At 38.1% G+C, this 23,770-nt stretch overlaps 2 protein-coding genes across 2 annotated transcripts in view; both read right to left on the bottom strand.

Annotated features, from left to right (window-relative positions):
• Positions 1-23,770, bottom strand: part of NCOA1 (nuclear receptor coactivator 1) — a 282,993-nt gene that overhangs the window by 206,576 nt on the left and 52,647 nt on the right. The gene's annotated exons all lie outside the window — the stretch shown is intronic.
• Positions 7,075-23,770, bottom strand: part of LOC117062863 (serine/arginine repetitive matrix protein 3-like) — a 70,369-nt gene continuing 53,673 nt past the window's right edge. Inside the window, exons 3-4 of the mRNA XM_033176747.1 lie at positions 12,289-12,424; positions 7,075-7,868 (exon numbers count right to left, since the gene is read on the bottom strand). Coding sequence (XP_033032638.1) covers positions 7,833-7,868; positions 12,289-12,424 — 172 coding nt within the window. The 3' untranslated portion in view covers positions 7,075-7,832. The remainder of the gene's footprint in view (positions 7,869-12,288; positions 12,425-23,770) is intronic.

Raw genomic sequence — 23,770 nt, 5'->3', positions numbered from 1 at the left:
TTACAGGATGTAGTGTACAGAGGGGAGATGGGGCTTAAACAGAACCTCACAGTCTCAAAGAGTTGAGGTCACTAAGACTGACAGTGGGGCCAAGGCAGCCAGAATTTGTGGACTAGCCTAACAGAGAGAAAGAAACTACATACAGAGACAGTGCTTTGGAGACATGCAAAAGAGTTCCCACAAGCTGTTGGGAGAGTGCTGATACGTCCTGTGTGGAAGGAAACCACCTGAGGTTGGAGAAAGGATTAGCAAACCAAAAAAAAAAAAAAAAAACAAAAAGCCAAAGAATTTCTGAAACTCTCATACAAGGCTATGAATAGTTTGTATTCCAATAGGGTAGAGTGAAAAGACCTCCTAATCCATAAAATATCATGTAAAGTCCTCAGAAGGAAATCAACTTCTAAATTAGCTCTAGGAGAAAAGTCTACTCACTGCTCCAGACTCACCCTAACAAAGCTTCCTTAAAACAAAACAAGTCTTAAAGAGCATAAAAAAAAATTTAACTGCATGCCAAAACGTAGACCAACATTACTTAAAAGAACGGCCTCTTTGGCCAGGCATGATGGCTCACACCTGTAATCCCAGCACTTTGGGAGGCCGAGGCAGGCGGATCACAAGGTCAGGAGATCAAGACCATCCTGGCTAACACGGTGAAACCCCATCTCTACTAAAAATACAAAAAATTAGTCAGGCGTGGTGGCGGGCGCCTGTAGTCCCAGCTACTCAGGAGGCTGAGGCAAGAGAATGGCGTGAATCCAGGAGGTGGAGGTTGCATTGAGCCGAGACTGCGCCACTGCACTCCAGCCTGGGTGACAGAACGAGACTCCGTCTCAAAAAAAAAAAAAAGCCTCTTTATCACAAAACCTAGCATCCAGTAACATGAAATTCACAGTGTCTGACAATCAAAATTTACCAGACATATAAATATGACCTATAACCAGGAGAATAACAAATCAATAAAAATAGACCCAGCACTGACAGAGAGCATAGCAAACAGAGATGCCAAAAGAGTTATACATATTTTTGATACACTCAAAAAAGCAGAGAAAGACATGGAAGTGTTGAATGCAGAAGTGTAAGATTTTTTTAAGGCCCAATTGGAGCTTCCAGAAATTAAAAATACAAAATCTGAAATGAAAAATACACTGCATAGGATTGACAGCAGATTTAATGGTTAGCTAACGTGAAGATATAGCAATAGAAGATAACCAAAATGAAGCACAAAGGAGAAAAATACAAAAATAATGGAAGTAAATACCACTGATTTGCAGCAACATACAAACAAGCTAAGATCAATGTAACTGAGGTCCAAAAGACAGAGGGAAAAAAAGATTTAAAAACTTATTTGAAGAAATAATGAGCATAATTTTTTCAAATGCTATCAAAACCAGAAACTTACAGATTCATAAGAGGCTCAACAAAATCCAAGCAGGATAAACAAAGAAAACCATACCAACAATTATCATAATCAAATTGTTGAAAACCAGTGATTGGGAGGAAAGAAATGTTAAAGACTGCCAGAAGAGGAAAAAAGATTGTGTACAGAAAAAGAAAGGTACAGATGACAGCAAACTTCTCATCAGAAATTATACAAATAAGAAAACAATGGAGCAAGATTGGAAGCGGGGGAAAACTTGTCAACCTCAAATTCTGTACCCTGTTAAAATATATTTCAAATGAAGGTGGAAATGTTTTTAGACAAAGGCTGAGACAAATCCATTACCAGCAGATTATGCACTCAGAGAAATGACTTTTAGGCAGAAGAAAAAGAATATCAGATTCAAATTTTGATCTACACAAAGGAGAGTGCCAGCAATGGTAAATACGTTAATAAATATAAACGATATCTTTAAGTTTTGAGCTTCTGGTTTTTTTCTTTTCTCAATTGTTTTAATTTCAAGAAAAATCTGTGCTTACAATAGAAACTAAAAAAAGGCAGTAACCTCCCCCAAAAGAGTTTTTCTCCGCTGAACCATTAAGAGAGTTATACTGATTTTATAATATTAATTGGGCATATTTCCATCTTTTTTATAATCTCTAAAATAGTTCTCACCATAGGAATTATATGTTCCTTGAAAACTAAAAAGAATTAACTGGCAAAAGTTGGTTCTAGAGCTAGCTGAATGTAGCCCCAGACCAACTTTTCTTAAATCAGCTTGGGTATTTCATAATTCATTTCAAATAAATCAGCTTAGAGTTAATAAATAGTGCTCACTTACTATTTTTAAAATATCTGTTCTATTCTTATATCTGCTTTATAAACTTAATTTTGGTTTTCCATCTTTTCCTTGGTAAGATTTGTCAGATATTTTTCTATTTTGTTTTTCAACCCTAAGAAACAGCTTTTAGATTTTTCATTTCTGTGGTTTCTGTTTTTTAAGTCACCTATTTCTGCTTTTATCTTATTAATATCTTCCCTTTCTCAGAAACTAGGCATTTATTTTGTTGAGTGTTTGTTTTACTAAATTCTAAGGTTTAGTATTTAGTACATTTATTTCATTCATTAACAGTGAAGTTAACAAAGACTATTAATCTACTTCTAAGCACAGTATGAGTCTTGGCCTGAATCTCATTTCAGGTGCTAAATGACCAGTTATTGTATATTTGATCTCCTGTTTGACCCTACATTTATTTAAGCAAATTTTCTGTTTGATTTGTCCAAATGGTTAAAGTTGTACACTTTAAACTTCTGTTGTAGTCAGAGAATGGACACACGTAGTTTCAGCTTTTCTGGAATTTACTGAGGTTTTCCTTTGTGGTTTAATCTAAAAATTGTTTTAAATGTTGCATTAACTGGAAAACTGGAAAAATCAACTTAATCCCAAATTTAGATAAAAACTTCGTAAGTAACTAAATAAACCCCAAATCATCAATGCAGGTTTTACACTACATTTATTCAGGCTTACAATTTTTACTAGCATTAAATGCATCCATACGATATGAAGAGTATGGACAGAGATTCTCAATTTTGCACCTAATCTAACTCTGAGTCTGCTGGGCTGGCAAAGGTCAACCAAAGAGTGTTTCTTAATAATGTAAGGAATTTCTAATTTCAGGAAATGTCAAAAATTCTCAAGAACTTTAATAGCTGTTTAGTAACTTACACCTAAATGGTTATTGGGACAGTATCTGAAAATATGTACAAAACACCTATCAGTGCTTGATACACAGCAATCATTAAATATTAGCTATTTTCTTATATTTTTGTTTTTCTCATATCTGCTTTCTTTTCCCTTAAATTCACTTCATCTCACATTCTGTATAGACCACATTAACTATGCCTCCTCATTTAAGATAATCTTCAAAGCAATAAACATTTCAATGCATTCACCAAGTAACTGATAACAAAAGTTAAATTCAGCACCTCTCAACTATGTTTCCTCTTATATATCACCTTTTGGCTTCCAGAACATCCAGATTTCATTGGAGAGCATTTCATTTCATGATTAGAACCGAGAGTGGGTTTCTGTCATGCACATTTATTATTCAAAAAAATATTATCAATAACCTATGGGCCCCCAAAAGCAAATCCCCTTCTTTAACGCAGTCAAGTAATTGGTGATGCAATTTCAATAGCAATGCCACTCAATAATAATAACTGGCCTTTGGAAAATAAAAGATACTTTGTGTGGCCACAGTCTTCAGTTTCTAAATACTTTAACATCATTTTCAAAAATACAATTAAAGATATGTTAAAAGGTTGCTTCAGTATAGTCCTATATAAAATAACAGGTGCAGCTCAGGTGGAGAAAGGGAGGTGATGGAGCAAAGAAAAATACCACAACCTTTTTTTTTTTTTTTGAGACGGAGTCTGGCTTAGTCGTCCAGGCTGGAGTGCAGTTGCCCATCTCGGCTCATTGCAAGCTCCACCTCCCGGATTCATGCCATTCTCCTGCCTCAGCCTCCGAGTAACTGGGACTACAGACACACACCACCACGCCCCGCTAATTTTTTGTATTTTTAGTAGAGACAGGGTTTCACCGTATTAGCCAGGATGGTCTCGATCTCCTGACCTCGTGATCCGCCCGCCTCAACCTCCCAAAGTGCTGGGATTACAGGCGTGAGCCACACAACTTTTAACTAGCTATCCCAGGTCTTCAGATAGTCACCTTCCATAATCTTCAAGAAAAAGTTACCTGTAATTGTGATCCTTCTCTCGTATGAATGAAACCAAAAGTTTTCTTTCTTACTAGTGCCTATGTGCCTCCTTTCATGAATTGTAGTATCTTACTATGTCATAACGTCCTTTGCAGTTGGCTCAAGAGGAACCAAAAAACTCAAGAGGTTGGGACAGGCCACGTTTTCCCTAAATTGTTCCCACTTCATCCCCAATAAACAAGTATTCTTTTGGAAACCAACTCAAGTGAGTAATCTTTCTTGAACTCAGAGCCTATCATTTAAAAGTTCCTTGCAGAGAACACAGAGATTACTCATTAAACCACCCTAACACATTATCGAGTTTTACCCACCTGTCCCAGGCCTAGGACTTCTTAAAGTGACTAAGCCATATTCTTCCCACCCCATTTCAAAAGTTACCTAAAGAATAAAGAACAATTTTTGAACAAAAGTATGAAGTGACTGTATCTTAAACCAAAAAGCATATTTACTAGATACTTATTATGTGCAAAACTGTGTACTAAATGCTTTAAGATTATCTCACGTAATCCACGTAAAGTCAAGCAGGAGGTAACTACATAACACATGTAGGAGTTAAGGGGAGGAAGGAGTAATTTTATCTAAGTATCACAAAGAAATTCAGCAAGTAATACCAATAAAATCAAGTAATTAAAAGTAAAATGAGCCATGAATGAGCTGTTTACAGATCAGAAGAGAAATATAATAAAAAATACTAAACACTGTTATAATACACTTGATCCTTTGGTTTCTGGATACACAGTAAGCTAAGTCTAGCCTCTTAGTAAGTACCTTGTATTTGTAAAGGAGCAAAGTCAGCTGGACTCTGGATTCCCTATGTATTAAGACAACTTCCAAAATCAAAATTATAAACAAAAACTGGTCTTTAAAAGCTGAACTCCTTGGCCAGTGCACTAAGAGAAACAAAAGAAATAAAAGGTGTAAGGACTGGAGTAGAGGGATTAAAAATAAAACGTTATAAAAGAGAGATACAAAAACTAGAGAGGCGTAGACTCTAGGGCTAGAAAGTCTGGATACAAATCCCAGCTCTAAAACATAGCACCTGGGTAACCTTTGCAAGTTAATGTCTACTTCATAAGCATTCTTGTGAGGATCTAAAGAGTAAATATGTATAAACTGCTGAGAATAGAGCCTGGTAAACAGTAAGCACTATACACTAAAACTGTCCCTTGTAGGCAATGGGATTTTCTATATAGTACACTCAACAGACTCAAGAAATTATTAGAAATATGATTCAGCAGGTTGCTAAATATACATAATTCAACTGTATTTTTGGACCTTTTTCCTATGGAATTTTTCAAAAAAGTTTACGGAATATTATCAAGAATTACTCCCACCCCCTCACGCGCTGTCCCCCAAATCACAAATGTCTAGTTGCACGATCAACTAATGGCCAATCTTACTTAATCCTCACCCACAACCTCCCCTGTACTCCAGATAGTAATGAAGCAGGAGCCCAGGCATATCTTTCATCAACATTTCATTGTGTGTCGCTAAAAGGTAAGGGCTTTTAAAAAATACATAACTACATACTACCATCTCACCTAAAAATTAACAATAATTCTTTAATATCAAATATCTTGTCAGTGTTAAAATTTCCCTATTTCATAAATGTTTATTAAAATCTAGACTCAAAGTCCAGGCATTGCTGTTAATCTACGGTTTCCTCCTCTATTTCTCTTTTTTGTCCCTACAATTTGTTGAAAAACAACAAGTCATATGTCTCTAAGAGTTCCCCATAACCTATATTTTGCTAACTATATTCACATGGTGTCACTTAATGTGTTTCTCTGTCTTCTGTGTTTCCTGTAAACTGGCAGAGCTAGAGACTTGATCAGATTCAGGTTCAACTTTTTTGGCAAGAACACTTCATGGGCAGCCCTGTGAACTTTCATTAAGAGAAAACTAATGTCCATTTCTTCCTGTACTGTTAGCAGCCATTCATGATGTTTGCTTAGGTCCAGGAATTCATTAGAAAATGGTGATGTTTTATTCTATCTGAGAAACTTCCTCTCTGCAACTATGTGGCTGCTCTGAAGTATAGCTGGCTCCTTAGCATACTCTGAAGAAAACTAATGAGTTTTGAAAGTATCATTATGAACTCATGGATTTAAACATATTTGATATGATTCATTATATTGCAGTTAATGTTTACTGATGCTCAGATTGTCTCATCTTCTTTGACCAACCAGAGCCTACTCAATTAAGCACCTGAGTTGTCTTGTCACAACCCTATTAGTGTTTGATAACTTCACTGCAAGATGTTCAAACCCCCACATCTGGAATCAGATTGAACCATAAACCAATTTTCATATTCAGCTGGTTTCTTTCTTGTTCTTTATTTTTACTAAATAAAAATCTCTAATTATAAATCACAAATCAGTGGCATTATACAGCCTGAATATTATGATTGAACATGGACCCAGAAATTACATAGCAAGATTTCTCACTGATTTTTAATTTCAGTATTCCTTTGAATGCTAAAAAAAAAAAAAAAAAAAAAGTATATACCACTTAAAGCTGGAAATTAAGTGCTTCAACTTGAGAAATTGAAAAAAGGATTCCTAATCTACTTTCTGCTTGCATTTTGACTCTGGAAAGTATTTCTTCAAGTTATATTTCAAAATTTGGTTGTGGTTTTTAGACGTGTATAATACAAATTTTCTTTTCTCTTTTTTTTTTTTTTTTTTTAAGACAGAGTCTCACTCTGTTGCCCAGGCTGGAGTGCAGTGGCACAATCTTAGCTCACTGCAACCTCCACCCGCTGGGTTCAAGCGATTCTCCTGCCTCAGCCTCCCGAGTAGCTGGGATTACAGGCACCTGCCACTGCACCCGGTTAATTTTTGTATTTTTAGTAAAAACGGCGTTTCACCATATTGGCCAGGCTGGTCTTGAACTCCTGACCTTATGATCCACCTGCCTAGGCTTCCCAAAATGCTGGGTTTACAGGCGTGAGCCACCGTGCCTGGCTCAAATTCATTAAAAAATAATAATAAATTAGTAAAACCATCAAGTTTGAGGATACAGTCAAACTCTCAGATTGAATTATTTTGCACCGTAATTCAGACTTTTACAAAATCCTCATATTTCATCCTTAACATTGAAATTCATGATATCATGAATATAAAGTTGTAAGTTGAGACTATTTGAAATACCACAGCTACTAGGTAAGTTAGGTCCCTTGAAATTATAGAAATGATAATATCAGTACCAAGTATTTATCTCATTTTACTAAAAAGCTAATTAACAAACATGTAAGTCCTTTCCTCCTATACAGCTAGCATACCACTGTGAAAAAGCAAAATACTATTGCTGCTATTTTGTCATAAAAGTCTGAAAAGAGGTGGCTTTAGTGGCCAAAACTGCTTACATTCACAAGTTTTACTATTTTATTCAACACTAAATCATGACAAAAACTCACATTACTAAATGCCAATTCTCCTCTCTGAAAAAAGTGGGATATGAATTGATATCCTGCTGCAACTTCTTTAACTTAAAAAGCAAGTAGACCATTTCCTGCAGCTATAGTTGTTGGTGCTTTGATCAGGACACAATGCAGCTTTCTAGGCTATAAGGGCGTAAAAAAACAACCGAACAAAAACAAAACATAAAACTCTTCTGCTATAATGATTCTTCAGTGATAAAAAAAAAAAACAGTAACACACCTGTATCAAGCACTAGTATATCCTCTGTACATCAGTGCTTTCATCCACCTGAAAAACAAAATACTGGCATGTGCACATGACAGTAATTGCTTTTCCAGATGGTATGTCTTTGATAAAGGATTTGTGCCAAAAACTCATTTTACTTTCTCTGCAAGCATAATACTTGCTATTAACTTTGAAACTGGTTTTACAAGCTTCTCAATAGTGAGTAGACCTGTTTTTTGCTGTGAAAAGGATACCTCTGAATGATACAGTAATGTGCACCTCCCTGTCTTAGCAACAACATTCATTAATTTCACATTAAGAAGCATTATTTTTCATTATTTCACACACATTTCATTTTTCATCACCTCTAAAAATTAATTCTTACAGAAAAGGAAACTAAGAAATATTAATTCAGTTCTCCCAAGGTAGCATGAAAGTAAAGCTTCTGCTCTTTCCATCATAGCACAGAAAAAAACTATAGCAGGGAATATCCATTCCCTTAATATAACTTGCCAAAATTTGCTTTCAAATGTTTTACTGAGTTCAGACAAAACATTTTATTAACTTAATGTAAACTGTAATCCAGGACATATAACTTTGCAAATGTTCTAGGGCCTTAACTTACCGTCTCACGTATTGATTTTGCTCTTATCCCCCAAAACAACAAAATGCCATATTCTTTAAATCTGAAGTTCCAATGTATAACTCTTCCAAGCACAAATTTGTGAGATTTTCACTTCATTTTCAAAATGGAAAATGAAAAATATGAATAGGGGATATCACTCTGTGAACATCTGAAAAAGAGTGAGGAGATATAAGACACTGATAAATGGCCAGGTGCAGTGGCTCATGCCTGTAATCCCAGCACTTTGGGAGGCCGAGGCGGGCGGATCACAAGGTCAGGAGATTGAGACCACGGTGAAATCCCGTTTCTACTAAAAATACAAAAAATTAGCTGGGCGCGGTGGCGGGCGCCTGTAGTCCCAGCTACTCGGGAGGCTGAGGCAGGAGAATGGCGTGAACCTGGGAGGCGGAGCTTGCAGTGAGCCGAGATCGTGCCACTGCACTCCAGCCTGGGCGACAGAGCGAGACTCCATCTCAAAAAAAAAAAAAAAAATTAGCCAGGTGTGGTCACACACACACCTGTAATCCCAGCTACTGGGGAGGAGGAGAATTGCTTGAACCCAGGAGGCAGAGGTTGCAGTAAGCCAAGATCATGCCACCACACACTCTAGCCTGGGCAACAAAATGAGATTCTGTCTCAAAAAAAGAAACTGATAAATAAGAGATTCCTAATTTAAAAATTTAAGCAACCTAATTTAGGCTATATGGCACTTTCACACAACCAATTACCAAATTCAATTGATGAAAACTTCCTATTCCCTAATCTTTACTTTTGTTAAGGTCTAAATATAGAACTTAAGTATATTACTTAGAAAGGGATTCTAGATTGTGACTTGATGTGCGCATTCTATGACTGCACATAAGTGGTTTCGGATGGGTGTATCTAGTCTTCCTAGCCCAAGAGTAAGCATTCTGAATAAAAGACATTTTCAATTTCATTTATAACGAAGTTACGGAGTGATTTATATTCTTCCCCATATCTAGAATCATTCTTTACAAAGCTTGGGCATTCTGCTAATGTTACTAAGTGAAAGTAAGAAGAAAAGATATACCTAAAAACAAGTAAAATGGCTCTGGTACTAAGACAAACTATATATTTAATCATCATTACTATTTGAGTTCAAATGACATCAAGAAAACAAAGAAAAGTACAATACATTTACTAGTTGCCAGGGACGTTTCAAAACTTATCATCAAAGTAACCTCTTTTTCATCTGCTACTTGATTTAATTTTTCTTCAGCAAAAATTGATCAATTACACTAACCCCTTCCAGGAGGTAATCCATTTATGGTAGCTGAGGCAGTCTTACTGATGGCAGCAGCGGCCCATCTAGAGCGGCTGCAGTGGGGTAAGTGTAGGAAGAGCTGTGTGCTCCACTGAGCCGGCAGGGGCTGGGAGCAGGCAGAAGGCCTGCCCTTCTGGGTGCAGCTGCAATTGCCCAGCCACCACTGTGGACCCAGACTTCTCTGCACTCTTGGGGACCCAGGAAGGCCCCCCATGCCCTTGCAGGCTCAGAAGTGCCTACTCCCACTGCCTGGCCTCTTCCTGCTCCCAGCACCTGCTTCAATCTCAAAGTTGAAGCCAAGGCCAGGCACTGTTGTAACCCAGCTGGGTGGGTGCCGATGCGCACGGGAGGGAGGCTAAGGAGAGGCTCGATGCTGGCCTGCAGGTGCTCCAAAGCAGGAACAGCCTGGGCACCACGAAGAGTGGTAGGAGGCAGATAGGCTTCTGGGCAGAAAGGGGCAGGTCCCTGAAAGCCTCACCTTCAAACCAGGGAATGCTTGAAGCCTGGGGGCCAGGCTGCCAGTCCCGTGGACTGGAATGGAAACTTACGGTGCTTTTTCTGGGACCACTCATGAACCAATTGGCACGTACTTCAACCCCTCTGAAGCCCATAAAAACCCTGGATTCAGCCAAATTCAAGGAGAGGATAGGATGACCAGCTGCAGAGAGGGGCCACTCACTCCAGGGTCTCCTCTCTGCTGAAAGTTGAGGAGAGGATGGGATGACCAGCTGCAGAGAGGCGCTACCCACTCCAACTCCATGGTCTTCTCTCTGCTGAAAGCTGAGCACTCATTGGGACACCCTGGCTGCAGAAAGGAGCTACTCATTGCAAGTCTCCTCTGAGCTTTTCTATCGCTCAATAAAGTTCCTGTTCACTTTGCTCACCCTCCATTTATCCATGTACCTTATTCTTCCTGGGTGTAGGACAAGAACTTGGGACACATTGAATAGCAGGGTTGAAAGAGGTGTAACACAAACAGGACTGAAATACGCTCCTTGCTTGCCACATTGAGGGTGACAAGAAGAGAGAAGAGCTCTGCAGCCCTTCAGAGAGCCCAGACCTAGGAGTTCCTCGAGCCAAGGCTTTGACATCCTCTTTAGGGCTCTGCAGATCCTGGCATCTCCAAGCTTCCGGGGACCACTGCATTCTCTGGTGCCAGCCAGGGAAGCTGCTTGTGATACACCTGGTCCAGACACAGCTGGCAGGGAGCCAGTGCCCATGCTGGTGCCTGGAGCTGCCTACCCTACCACAACCAGTGTGCCCGGCTGTGCAAAGTGGCCAGACCCCACACTCACTTGCTCACACACCCCTCACTGCTCTGCTCATCCTTGGCAGGCATGGGATCCAGGCCAATAGTGTGAGCTGCACACAGCCTGCCAGGCTGAGTGGGCCCAGTGGGCCCAAGCAAAACTCAGTGAAATGACATCCCAAGGAGCCCATGACATTAAGGATTTCCAATATCATGAATTCTTATTATTTTGGAATTTATGCTTTACAAAGTCTTCTTCTAGAACAGAACAAAGTTAAGAATCCTAGCAGTAAGTGATACATATTTACATTTTTCTCAGGTTTTACCTTCTCTATATTCTAGCAAAATATTAATTCACGAAACTCTGTAACATATTCAGAGAATTCAACAAACTTTGATCTGTCCCCTAAAATAGTTTCCATACTTTCTGCCTATTTGGAAAAATATAGTTAAAATAAAAAATATTTTGTTTTTAAATAAACACCTAAGTCACTCTACCTATCTGTAATTTATGTGAAAACATAGAATTATTTTTGGTTTTGCTTTCTGTTGACATTATATTTCCTTTTTGTTTTATTTGTCTTATGTGGTCTTTCAAGTGGGGATCCACCTCATATTTTGGAAGCGTCACCTGATTCTTTAATTAAATATCTTGGTTTTCCAGCCCAAGTAATTCATTAGCTCCCAAAGGTCCTACAGGGACAGCTTATAGAGAATAACAGTGACACATACTGGTGAACAGAAAATCCCTAACAATAAATTTAGGAAGAAAGGCGAGAAAGGTTTCAAACCATCTAAAGGAAGATCAATAAGGTCTCTGACATCATGCAGGTAGACTCAGTGCTGCGTTCAGTTGTTTCTCTCAGGGGTCATAATGTAAATAATTATGAAATTGATATTTATTTATTCCAGTTCCTCTAATATAGTTACTGAGACTTAATCTACACTTAATGTATTTCTTATAATTGATATGCTTTCCTAATTTTAATAAATAGATCCCTTTAAAATCTTGTCTATAGCCATACCACTCTGAACACATCTGATCTCAAAAGCTAGGCAGAGTCAGGCCTGGTTAGTACTTGGTTGTGAGACCACATGGGAATACTGAGTACTGTAGGCTTTTGAAAAAAAAAAAATTTGGATCTCTTCTCAGTTGATTTCTTTGGGAGTATAGTGGGAAAGGAGGGAAGTGAACTCTTCTCTAAGAGCTAAGCATTCTAACATATTAAGTACTTTTAAACTCACCAAACCTATTATCTAGAAATCAACACTACAAAATGACTACTAAGGAGTCAAAACTAAAGTAAAACTGCGTCTCAAATACCTTAGAATAAGTAGAAATTCTAAATGTTGGTAACTTCATGTGGAAGCAAAGTTGCCTACTGCATGATCTTGCTTGATGGTCCTTGATTTTATCATCAGAGTCAGTTCCAGTTACGTTTCCATTAGTATGGATATATCTAAAGCAGGAGACAGAAGACACAATTGGGCCATTGAAAACATTACAGATTTTAGGTACTGTGACACACCACTGTTTGTAAGCATACAAAGATTCTTACACAGATGCTTTAGTTATTCAAGAAATGTCAATTCTCATTCTTGTCACCACCAAGTTTTTAAAAATTAATTTAAAGATTAAAGATATAATAGATAAACATATCAAGTTGATAAAAGGTAGTTGCTGGCTTTTTTAAAAGCTCAGATCCCCAAAGGAGGTATGCAATCAATTGGGGCTTGCCTTGGTATTCCAGGGGAGTTGCTGAAGTCACTCCAGCAGCAGTAGCCTGAGTATCCAGTTTCAGGTAAAGTGGAACAGTAAAAGGAAACAAGGTTCCTAAGCAGAAGAACTCTGTAATAAAGAAGCACCTGATATCATGGCTATTATTCCATCCTAGGCCACTGAAAGTGGGATATTACAAATTAGATTTTACTAAATTAATGGTACAATAGATCATGCTTATAATCCCAGCACTTTGGGACGCCAAGGTGGGCAGACTGCTTGAGCTCAGGAGTTCAACACCAGCCTGGGCAACATGACAAAACTCTGTTTCTACAAAAAATACAAAATTAGCTGGACTTAGTGGCATGCACCTATAGTCCCAGCTACCTGGGAGGCTGAGGTAGGAGGATGGCTGGAGCCCAAGAGGTTGAGGCTGCAGTGAGCTAGGATCACGCCACTGCACTCCAACCTGGGCAAAAGAGTGAGATCCTGTCTCAAAAAAAAAAAAAAAAAAAAAAAAAGAGTTTTACTGGCTTTTGCTATTTAAGGCCAAAGTAATTAGGTTTTACCACCCAGGGTTAAGCTTTTTACTAACATTCCCTTTATAATCACAAAGACAGACAGTGGATCAGGCTCCAGAGATGCTCATTATACCGCAGGTCAGAAATGTAGGGCTAGTAAATTCTACCTGTGACTCCTACCCCTATCACTCTTGGACTTTATTCAAAACACAAACCATTCTAGCCAACTACCCTCTGTCCTATTTGCACGCCCCCAGTTATGCTTTCACATCTACTCCATTTGGTCTCCCACTGCTACCCTTACTTCCAACTTTTTCCACAAGGACCTCTGGAAATCCCTCTTACGTAAGTAAAACAAATCATCTATACATTCTCATCACTGAGAATGATGACCAACTCTGACCACTCACTGGCCAACTCTCATTACTGACCATCACTGACCAAATCTTTCAACCACTGGGCTAAATCTGGCTCTCGAAAATAATGCTTTAGAGTGAAGGATAACATGGTAGAGACAAAATTCTCCAGAGTGACACTTTCAGATCCTCATAAGCAATTTCCTTCCTTCCCTGTGATGTCCCATCTGGCTGTATGACCCTCTTCTTCAATTTATCATTCAATATCTCACTCTATTTTTTCTAACCTGAGTCTAGACTCATTCACTTGGATGCACTCTACCTACTCTTTCTCCATTCTAGTTGCTTGTTATCTCCAGTTTCAAAATCTTGGTTATCTCCGCAACTATAAATCACATAGTATGCTATTTCTTGCTTCAGCTTCACCACCCTCAAACTCCTAATCCAATTGCCTGCTAGAGAACAATCACACAACCATGTGACTTGATCCTGCTATAAAATTATGGTCTCAAAATTCAACTAGACACCGAATGCTGTGCAGCAACCCTTAATGCACCATTAATTAGGTCCTTCTCCCATAATTCACACTGCCTTTTTCCCAAACTTCTGCCACTCTACCCCTACCAGTTGAGAATCTGAAATCCAAAAATCTGAAATTCAAAATGCTCCTTTGTGCGCATGTCAGCATCCAAAAAGTTTTGTAATGTGAAGCACTTCAGATTTCAGATTTTCAAATTTGGGTTGCTCAACTTGTACTATTTATCTTGCTTACTTTTAACATGTTCTCAGTCTTATCACTGGCCCTTAATACAGAAGTTTTTATTTTCAGGTGGATGGATTTGCCCATCATTGCATTTTTCATATCTTTTATTATTTCTCTGCTTTGAAATTTCTCCCCCTTTAATAATAGTAGATATACTCTGATTTTCATTTTTCTATGGACTAATCTTCTCAATACTTCATTTCATATAATGTATAGAATGAGATTTGGCTCTAAACTGACCTGCATTTCAAATTACCAACCAGTTTTTCCCAGCAACATTAAGGAATTCTCATCATCCTTTGGTTTACAAAGTTTCTTCTTTTCTATTTCATTTGTTTGCCCATAAGGTTGGTCTCTGAGCTACAATCTATTTAAGTAATTATTGTTTCTTTATATGTTTTAATTTGTGATAAGAATATTCTTAGTATTTTCATCTATTTTTTCTGACAATAAACACATCTTATCAGATTCCAAGGGTATTCCTGGTGATTTCAGGAGTAAGAAACGGCTGCCTTGCCCATTCCACGTACTGTGTACTTCTGTTATAGTTTTTACCTATACAAAGTGCTCCTTTCTACTTTGAGTGATCATCCACACTACTACTGCATCTAAAACCAAAACGTTCCTAATTGTGCTAGAAAGCTACCTTTTTACATATTTCTCTATCTGGAGCCAGATTCATAAAACCTTGTCCTTCACAATTTTCCACACTTTGTATTCACTCTTTCATTGGTGAAAGCCGGCTTATGTAAAATAAAAGCATCTCACATCCAGTTTTTGTTTCATAGACTAACATTTTTATCAGCTCTGAAGAATTTTTCAGATCTTCCTATCTTTCAATATCTACATAGTTATGTCTATTGGTTTTCATTTTTTGAATACATGCTATATTCATGATTTAAAAATCAAAATGATATAAAAGGAAACCTATATCTAAGAAGTCTCATTCCCACACCATCCATATGCAGGTCACTTTGCTCTTGCTTACTGTAGGTTACCACTTTTACTAGTTTCTTGTATATTCTTCCAGCAATGTTTTACGCAAAGACATTTACCTACAAATACAGTCTTACTCCTCCTGCCTTCTTACAAAAAATGTTCAGTTTTGCATCTTACTTTTTATTCAGCAGTATGTCCTGGATATCCAAGTTAGGAAATGTTTCTTTATTGCTTTTACAGCTCTACAATATTCCATTGCATCAATATATACTAGTTTGTATAACGAATCCCCTATTTTTCAAAGATTAGATTTTAGGAATTTAAGTCTTATTTCTGACAATAATTTAGTTCAAAAGCAATACTACACAAACAGCACAGAAACCTCTGTGGTGTGATTTCACAAATTTGTATTCGATTAATAAATACGAGCTTCTTTGTACGTCATTTTATCTTTTATCTCAAGTTTACTCTATGATCCTATATAAAAACTCCACAACCATTATGCTCATAAACTTGCAAAATCTTAAGGGAAACTGCCCAATCTCACTGAGGGTTTCAATGGGCCTGCAAAAAAATAAAACATGTTCTACAAGAGATACAGTTAAGAATGCTCCATTCTACTTACTGGAATCAGGAAAGGCTTCATGGAGCTTGGGTTCAATCCTAAAAGATGAAGTGATCGAGAGGCAGATGAGGAAAAAGGGAAAACATTAAAGGAGGATCAGCATAAACAGAATTTTTAAATTGTCAAGAACTCTAAGTAGTTCTATTTCTGCTTAGAAAGCAGAAAGCCACAAAAGAATGTCATTTCCATCCTAATGAGAAAAAAAATCGTATCTATAAAATCAAAACTTCTCTTGGTCTAACAAAGAGTGGAGGTCACAAGGCAATCAAGCAAATTTAATAAAATTCCAAGTACATTTTATTCCTCTTCTTGGAGGGATAACTCCTCCAAGCAAAGACTACACACAAACTGTCTGATCTTCAGCAGGTCACAGAAAAAGAAGTGGCCACTATACAATAGTAAAAGAAAAAATTAGCTAAAATTTTAACAAATTCTTAAAGACCAAGTGTAACCTTCTATGTCAGTTTAGAATAGCTGGGGACCCCAGACATAAGGAAAGTTCTCACTCAGTTGCAAGATTTTCCACGTGCCTTGACCAGGTGCTCACAAGAAAGATTAGTATAATAGTAGGACAGGAAACCAGAGAGAGCCCTCATCATTAGGGGAAGTGTGCAGGAGGTGTCTAGGACAAGGCTGAAGCCTGATTCCCCAACTGTTCTCTAACACAGAAAAAAAGCCTCAAGCCACTAGAACAGAAAATCCTCTAACCAAAGGTCCTGGCAAAAACCCATTGTTTCAGGGCAGAACAGAAGCAAAATTTCTCTGCCTCTGGGGAAGAGATAGACAAACACTCTCAGTTATGTGACAGGGAAAGATAGAATGTTGCTAGGAGAGCGGTAGAGGCAAAAGAACCTCTGCCACCACGGTGGAGTACAGAGCAGGAAAATCCTGCACCAATACCAAACAGACTTTTACCACCACTGTGGGAAAAGAAGGATATTCCTGTCCATGACCTACCACAAATACATGGAAGAAAGGGCAAGTCACAAGAAAGAGAGGGCAGGAATGCTGAGGCTGAGAAAGCCCAACTGATGCCCAGGACAATGACCTGAATACAACTGAGTCTGAACCAGAACAAAAGAGAAGCCTGCTCTGTACCACAAGCATGGCACTGAATAACAAACAATAGGCTATCACTGGGAGAGGGGTAACAGCGTAAGGAGAAATATTGGTACTTCTGTTGCACAGATGTGCAAAGACTGTTGGAAGATGAGGATGATACAGGAACTCGGAGAAAAATCTTGTAAAGTGACATGCCATTCTCTAAACACAAGGGGACCAGCAGCCAACTGCTAGAGAAATATGAAGCTTGTGGTGCACTGAGAGGGTAATGACGGCGACAAAACCCAAAATCAGCTCAACTCTTGATTACACTGATTCAGTCTCCAATACAAACAACCTGACAAGAGGCAGCAGCAAAAGAGATCACCTTAGTCTCTCTAGTCCTTTCAGCAGAGAGATGGCAACTTTAAAAAGATATGAAAGCTAAAAACAAAAAGAAAAAGATACCAGAGGTGAAAAATCCTTTTTCTGACTGCACTACCCCAGTTTGATTCAACTTTTATGTAACAAAGTTGTGAGTTGTTTTTCAGTTGCCATGGACCCCCAGGTTGAATGTCACACAACCTGAGCATGCCCAGATAAACCAAGCATGCAACCACAAGCGGAACCTAAGTGATCAGACTAAGGAACAGGGACTGAATTAAGAAGCAGACAACCTATGTCAGGATTCAGGATCCAATCAGATCAAGCTCTGGCATTACCCCAATACAGGATCCAATCAGATTACACCTCTAGGTACCACCTCACTGGAAGATCCAATTAGATCATGCCTCATTACTATCTGACTATAAAACATGCCCCAGCTCAGGAGACAGATTTGAGCCACTCTCCTGTCTCCTAGTTTGGTGGCCTTGTGATAAACTTTTCCCTCTACAAAAACCTGCTGCTTCAGTGTTTGGCTTTTGATATGGTTTGACTGTGTCCCCACCCAAATCTCAACTTGAATTGTATCTTCCAGAATTCCCCCATGTTGTGGGAGGGACCCAGGGGGAAGTAATTGAATCATGAGGGCCAGTCTTTCCCGTGCTATTCTCGTGATAGTGAATAAGTCTCACGAGATCTGATGGGTTTTATCAGGGGTTTCCACTTTTGCGTCTTCCTTATTTTCTCTTGCCACCACCATTTCAGAAGTGCCTTTCGCCTCCCGCCATGATTCTGAGGCCTCTCCAGCCATGTGGAACTCTAAGTCCAATTAAACCTCTTTTTCTTCCCAGTCTCGGGTATGTCTTTATCAGCAGCGTGAAAATGGACTAATACAGTTTTCCGCTGCACACAGGCAAACAAACTTAGTTTAGTTCAGTAACACTTTGACTGGCTCAACAGTAGTCTGGACAGGGATGAAGAAAGAACAAGTGAACTTGTAGACAGGTTAATAAAAACAATCCAGAATGAAACCAAAGTTAAAAAGAGTAGGGGGAAAAATACAGTTTGGAGTATTCAAGAGCTGAATTATATCGGAATGTCTACTACTCCCAGGAGAAAAAAAAAAATAATGGACACAAAAAGTATGGGAAGAGATCATGGTCAAGAATTTTCCCAAATGAACCCAAGGTAACAAACCAGAGATCCAAAATATCCCAAAGAACCCTTCATAATAAATACCAAAAGCAGACACACCAAACAAACATACATGGATATATCATAGTCAAACTGCTGAAAACAAAGATAAAAATCACAAAGATAGAGAAAAAAACATTACATACAAAGAACCAAGATTAAAATTACAGAACACTTCTTATCAGGAAAGTATGCAAGCCAAAAGAGAATGGAGTATATACCTTTCAAGGATTGAAAGAAAAAAAACTGAACATAGAATTCAGTTCTATGTACATAATTCAATAACCAGCAAAAATACTTTTTGAAAATAAAGTTTTTTTTTTTTTGAACTAATAATACCTGAGATAATTCACTCCCTGAAGACACAAAATATGTTAAAGGCAGTTCTTCAGGAAGAAGTATAGTACCAGGTAAAAATTTGGATCTATCAAAAAAGGTGGAAGGGAGGGGAGAAAGAGGAAGAAGAAGAGGAGGAGGAGGAGGGGAGGGGAGAGGGGGAGGTGAGAGGGAGAGAGAGAGGGTGGTAAAGACAAAGAGCATCAGAAGATAAATATAAAAGACTACTTTTTCTTACTTTGTTCACTGTAAGTTATTTACCAACTAAAGCAAAAATTAATAAGACTGTATTGTAGGGTTAGTGACACATAGAAGTAAAATGTGTAACAACATGACATAAAAAGGGGAGATACAAAATTGAAGTACAGTGCTATAAAGTGATTATATGACATATAAAGGGGCATAATATTATTTAAAGGAAGAATGTGATAAGTTATATATCTTTCAAACTCTAGAGTAGCAGTTCTCAACCAAGGACAATTCCCACCCCCAACCCACCATTGCTACCACCATGAAAACATTTAGCAAAGTCTGAAGGCATTTTTGGTTGTCACAATAGGCAATGGGGAGTGGTTGCTACTCTCATCTAGTAGGTAGACGCTGAGGATGCTGCTAAAAATCCTACAATACATACAGGATAGCCACTCCCCCACCCAACAACAACAATGAATTATTTGGCCCAAAATATCAATAGTATCAAGGTTTAGGAACCATGACCTACAGCAAGCACTAGGTAAATAAGTAGCTAAGAGTAGAGATAAAGTGGAATCACAGAAAAGGATTAATTCAATACAAGGCAAGAAAAGTAGTAAAAATTTCTGGTTCTAGCTCTTTGAGGAATTGCCACACTGTCTTCCACAATGATTGAACTAATGCATATTTCCACCAACAGCATAAAAGTGTCCTGTTAATCCACAGTCTCACAACCATCTGTTGTTTCTTGACTTTTTAATAATAGCCATTCTAACTGGCATGAGATGGTATCTCACTGTGATTTTGATTTGCATTACTCTAAATTTCTCTAATGACCAGTGATGTTGAGCTTTTTCCCATAAGTTTGTTGGCCACATAAATGTCTTCTTTCGAGAAGTGTCTGTTCGTGTCCTTTGCCCACTTTGTAATGGGGTTGCTTTCTTCTTTTAAATTTGACCCAGCAATGCCATTACTGGGGATATACCCAAAGGAATATAAATCAGTCTACCATAAAGGCACATGCAAGCATATGTTCACTGTAGCACTGTTCACAGTAGCAAAGACATAGAATCATCCCAAATGCCCATCAATGATAAACTAAAGAAAATGTGGTACATATACACCATGGAATACTATGCAGCCATGAAACAGAATGAGAATGAGATCATGTCTTCTGCAGGTACATGGATGAAGCTGGAAGCCATTATCCTCAGCAACAAACACAGCAACAGAAAACCAAACACCACATGTTCTTACTTGTAATTGGGAACTGCACAATGAGAACACATGGACACAGGGAGGGGAATAACACACACTGGGGCCTGTCACAGGAGTGGGGGAAGGGAGAGTATCAGAATAAATAGCTAATGCATCTTGGGCTTAACACCTAGGTGATGGGTTGATAGGTGCAGCAAACCACCATGGAACATGTTTACCTATGTAACAAACCTGTACATCTGGCACATGTATCCTGGAACTGAAAATAAAATGAAGAGGAAAAAATAAACAAACAAGGCCCAAAATACAGAAAACTAGCAAGATGGTATGTTTAAATCCAAACATCAATAATTCAATAGAAATAATCTAAGTATCCTAATTAAAAGAATAAATTATGAGGTCAAATTTTAAAAACAAGATCCAACTACATCCTATCTACAAGATACCCACTTTAAATATGAAGAGAAAAGTTAAGTAAAAAGGATAGAATAGAAAGAAAAGACAGAACTGATTTAATAATATCTGACAAAACAGACTTCAGAACAAGAAATATTTCCAGTAATAAAGTGGAACACTATATAACTACAAAGAATCAGTTGATTAGGAAGACATAGCAATCCTAAATGTGTTACTATACACCAATACAACTTCAAATTAAATGAAACAAAAATTGATAGGACTGTAAGGAGAAATAGGCAAATCCACAATTACAGTTATAGATATTAATACTCCTGTTATTAATGAATAGAACAAGAAGACAGAAAATAACTAAGATACAGAAGACCTGAAAACATTACCAACTAACTTGATCAAATTGGACATTTACAGAACACTCTACACAAGAGCAAAAACTATGTTCTTTTCAGGAGCACAGGGAATATTCACCAACATGGACCATATTCTGGTCCATAAAACAAACTTTAAGATATTTAAAATACTTCAAATCAAATAATGTATTTTTTCTGGCCAAAATGGAATTAAATTAGAATTAATAACTGAAAGATAGATTAAGAATACCAAAGAGTTGGAAATTAAACAACATGTTTCTAAAATACTTCATGGGTAAAATAAAAAAGTGAGGAAAATCAGAAAATAGTTTTAATTGAGTGAAAATTAAAAGAGAAAACATGAACGTTTGTGCGGAGGGCCTTTTCCTCTCAGAAGTCCCCTCTCTCTCACTATGAAGAGAGCTATTTTCCTTTTTCTTTCTCTTTCTCTTGCCTATTAAACCTCCGCTCCTAAACTCCTCGTGTGTGTCTGTGTCCTAAATTTTCCTGGTGTGAGCTGACGAACTCCGGGTAATTACCCCAGACAACACAGCCACTTCATATTGGAAACCTCGTCTGGGATAACAAGGTACAACATTCATCGAAATGGTAAGTAGAAAAGCGGACTCCAACCCTGTCCTTTCATTTTGGGGCTCTCAGCCTCCATTTTAGAACCAAATCAAATCAATAATAGGCATCCATCAACCAGCTAAAAACACAGTTAGCATGGTTGCCATTCTTAAAGACTCGGATGTGTGACTTACTAGACAGAACATCAAGAATCCCCCAGCACCCACAGGTTGCTGGCCACGTTAGCCATGTTTGAACCAGCTTCCTTTCACAGAGGATTTAGCCATCATGTGAGGCTGGGAAGAGGTTCTAGAGCAACTGAGGATTTCTGGCTGGGACTACCCCCTGGTAATATATCCAAAGGTTTCTGGACTGACCTCAGCCTCCCACTGCCCAAAGGGGTGTCAGCAACAGTATCTCCAATTTTTCTATCTTAATTTCCTTCTTTCCTGTTCACGACTGCCATATCTCCTGTTCTCTTTTCCTCTCCGAAGTCCCCTCTCTCTCATTAGAGACAGAGCTGTTTTCCTTTCTCTTTCTCTTGCCTATTAAACCTCTGCTCCTTAAAAAATGAAAAACAGGCCGGGCGCGGTGGCTCAAGCCTGTAATCCCAGCACTTTGGGAGGCCGAGACGGGCGGATCACGAGGTCAGGAGATCGAGACCATCCTGGCTAACATGGTGAAACCCCGTCTCTACTAAAAAAATACAAAAAACTAGTCGGGCGAGGTGGCGGGCGCCTGTAGTCCCAGCTACTCGGGAGGCTGAGGCAGGAGAATGGCGTAAACCCGGGAGGCAGAGCTTGCAGTGAGCTGAGATCCGGCCACTGCACTCCAGCCTGGGCGACAGAGCGAGACTCCGTCTCAGAAAAAAAATAAATAAATAAATAAAAATAAAAAAAAAATGAAAAACAAAACAAAAAAACAGGGATACTACTAAAGTAGTTTATAGAAACTTACAGCATGAAATACTTACATTAGAAAATAAGTAAGGTCTTGAATCAATAATTTAAGCCTCCATCTTAAGGAGGTAGAAAAAGAAGAGGAGTAAATTAAATACAAAGCAATTTGAAGAAAAAAAAATGGAAAACAAAACATAGATAATATCTATGAAACATAAATCTAATTTTTTGAAAAGTTCAATGAAACTAAATAAATTTCTGACCAGAGTGATAAAAAAAAAAGACAGAAACCACAAATTACCTACATTGGTAATGAAAAGGAGACATCACTAGAGATTTTATAGCTATTAAAGGGGTAATTAGGGAATATACTGAACAATTTTATGGCAATAAACTCCACAACTTAGATAAAATGTACCAATTCCTTAACTCATAATTTAAAACCTTCCCATGAAAACAGTTCCATGACAAAGGCTCCGTTGGTGAATTCTACTAAACATTTAATGAAGAAATCATACCAATATTACAAAAACTCTTCCAGAAACAAGAAGAAAACATTTCTCAATTCATTTTATGAGAATATAGTATTGACCCTGATAGAAAAATCAGACCAAAACAAACTATAAGAAAACTACAGACCATCATAGATGGAAAATATCTTAACCAAATGAATCTAGCCAATATATAGAAAGAAATATGTATCATAGCCAAATACCATTTATCCCAAGAATGCAATGTTGGTTCAACATATGAAAGAAAATCTACTAATGTAATCCAACACATCAACAGACTGAAAAATAAATGATCATCTTAATTAATGAAAAAAAAAAAGGCATTTGGGCTGGACACAGTGGCTCACGCCTGTAATCCCTGCACTTTGGGAAGCCGAGTGGGCAGATCACTTGAGGTCAGGAGTTTGGGACCAGCGTGGCCAACAAGATGAAATCCCGTCTCTACTAAAAATACAAAAATTAGCAGGGCGTGGTGGCGCACACCTGCAATCCCACCTACTCGGGAGGCTGAGGCAGGAGAATCACTTGAACTTGGGAGGCAGAGGCTGCAGTAAGCCAGGATCACCCATTGCACTCCAGCCTAGGCGAAAGAGTGAGACCCTGCCTCAAAAAAAAAAAAAAAAAAAGGCATTTGAAAAACTTCCACAATCATTCATGATTCAAAACTCTCAGAAAACCAGAAACAGAAGAGAACATCCTCAACCTATGTATCTATAACAAATCTATAGCTAACATTATACATAATCACAAAAGATTAAACGTTGTCTCC

This window comes from Trachypithecus francoisi, unplaced genomic scaffold, assembly GCF_009764315.1.
Source record: "Trachypithecus francoisi isolate TF-2019V2 unplaced genomic scaffold, Tfra_2.0 Lachesis_group17, whole genome shotgun sequence".
NCBI lineage: Eukaryota > Metazoa > Chordata > Mammalia > Primates > Cercopithecidae > Trachypithecus > Trachypithecus francoisi.
This window is presented reverse-complemented; position numbering and strand designations above follow the sequence as displayed.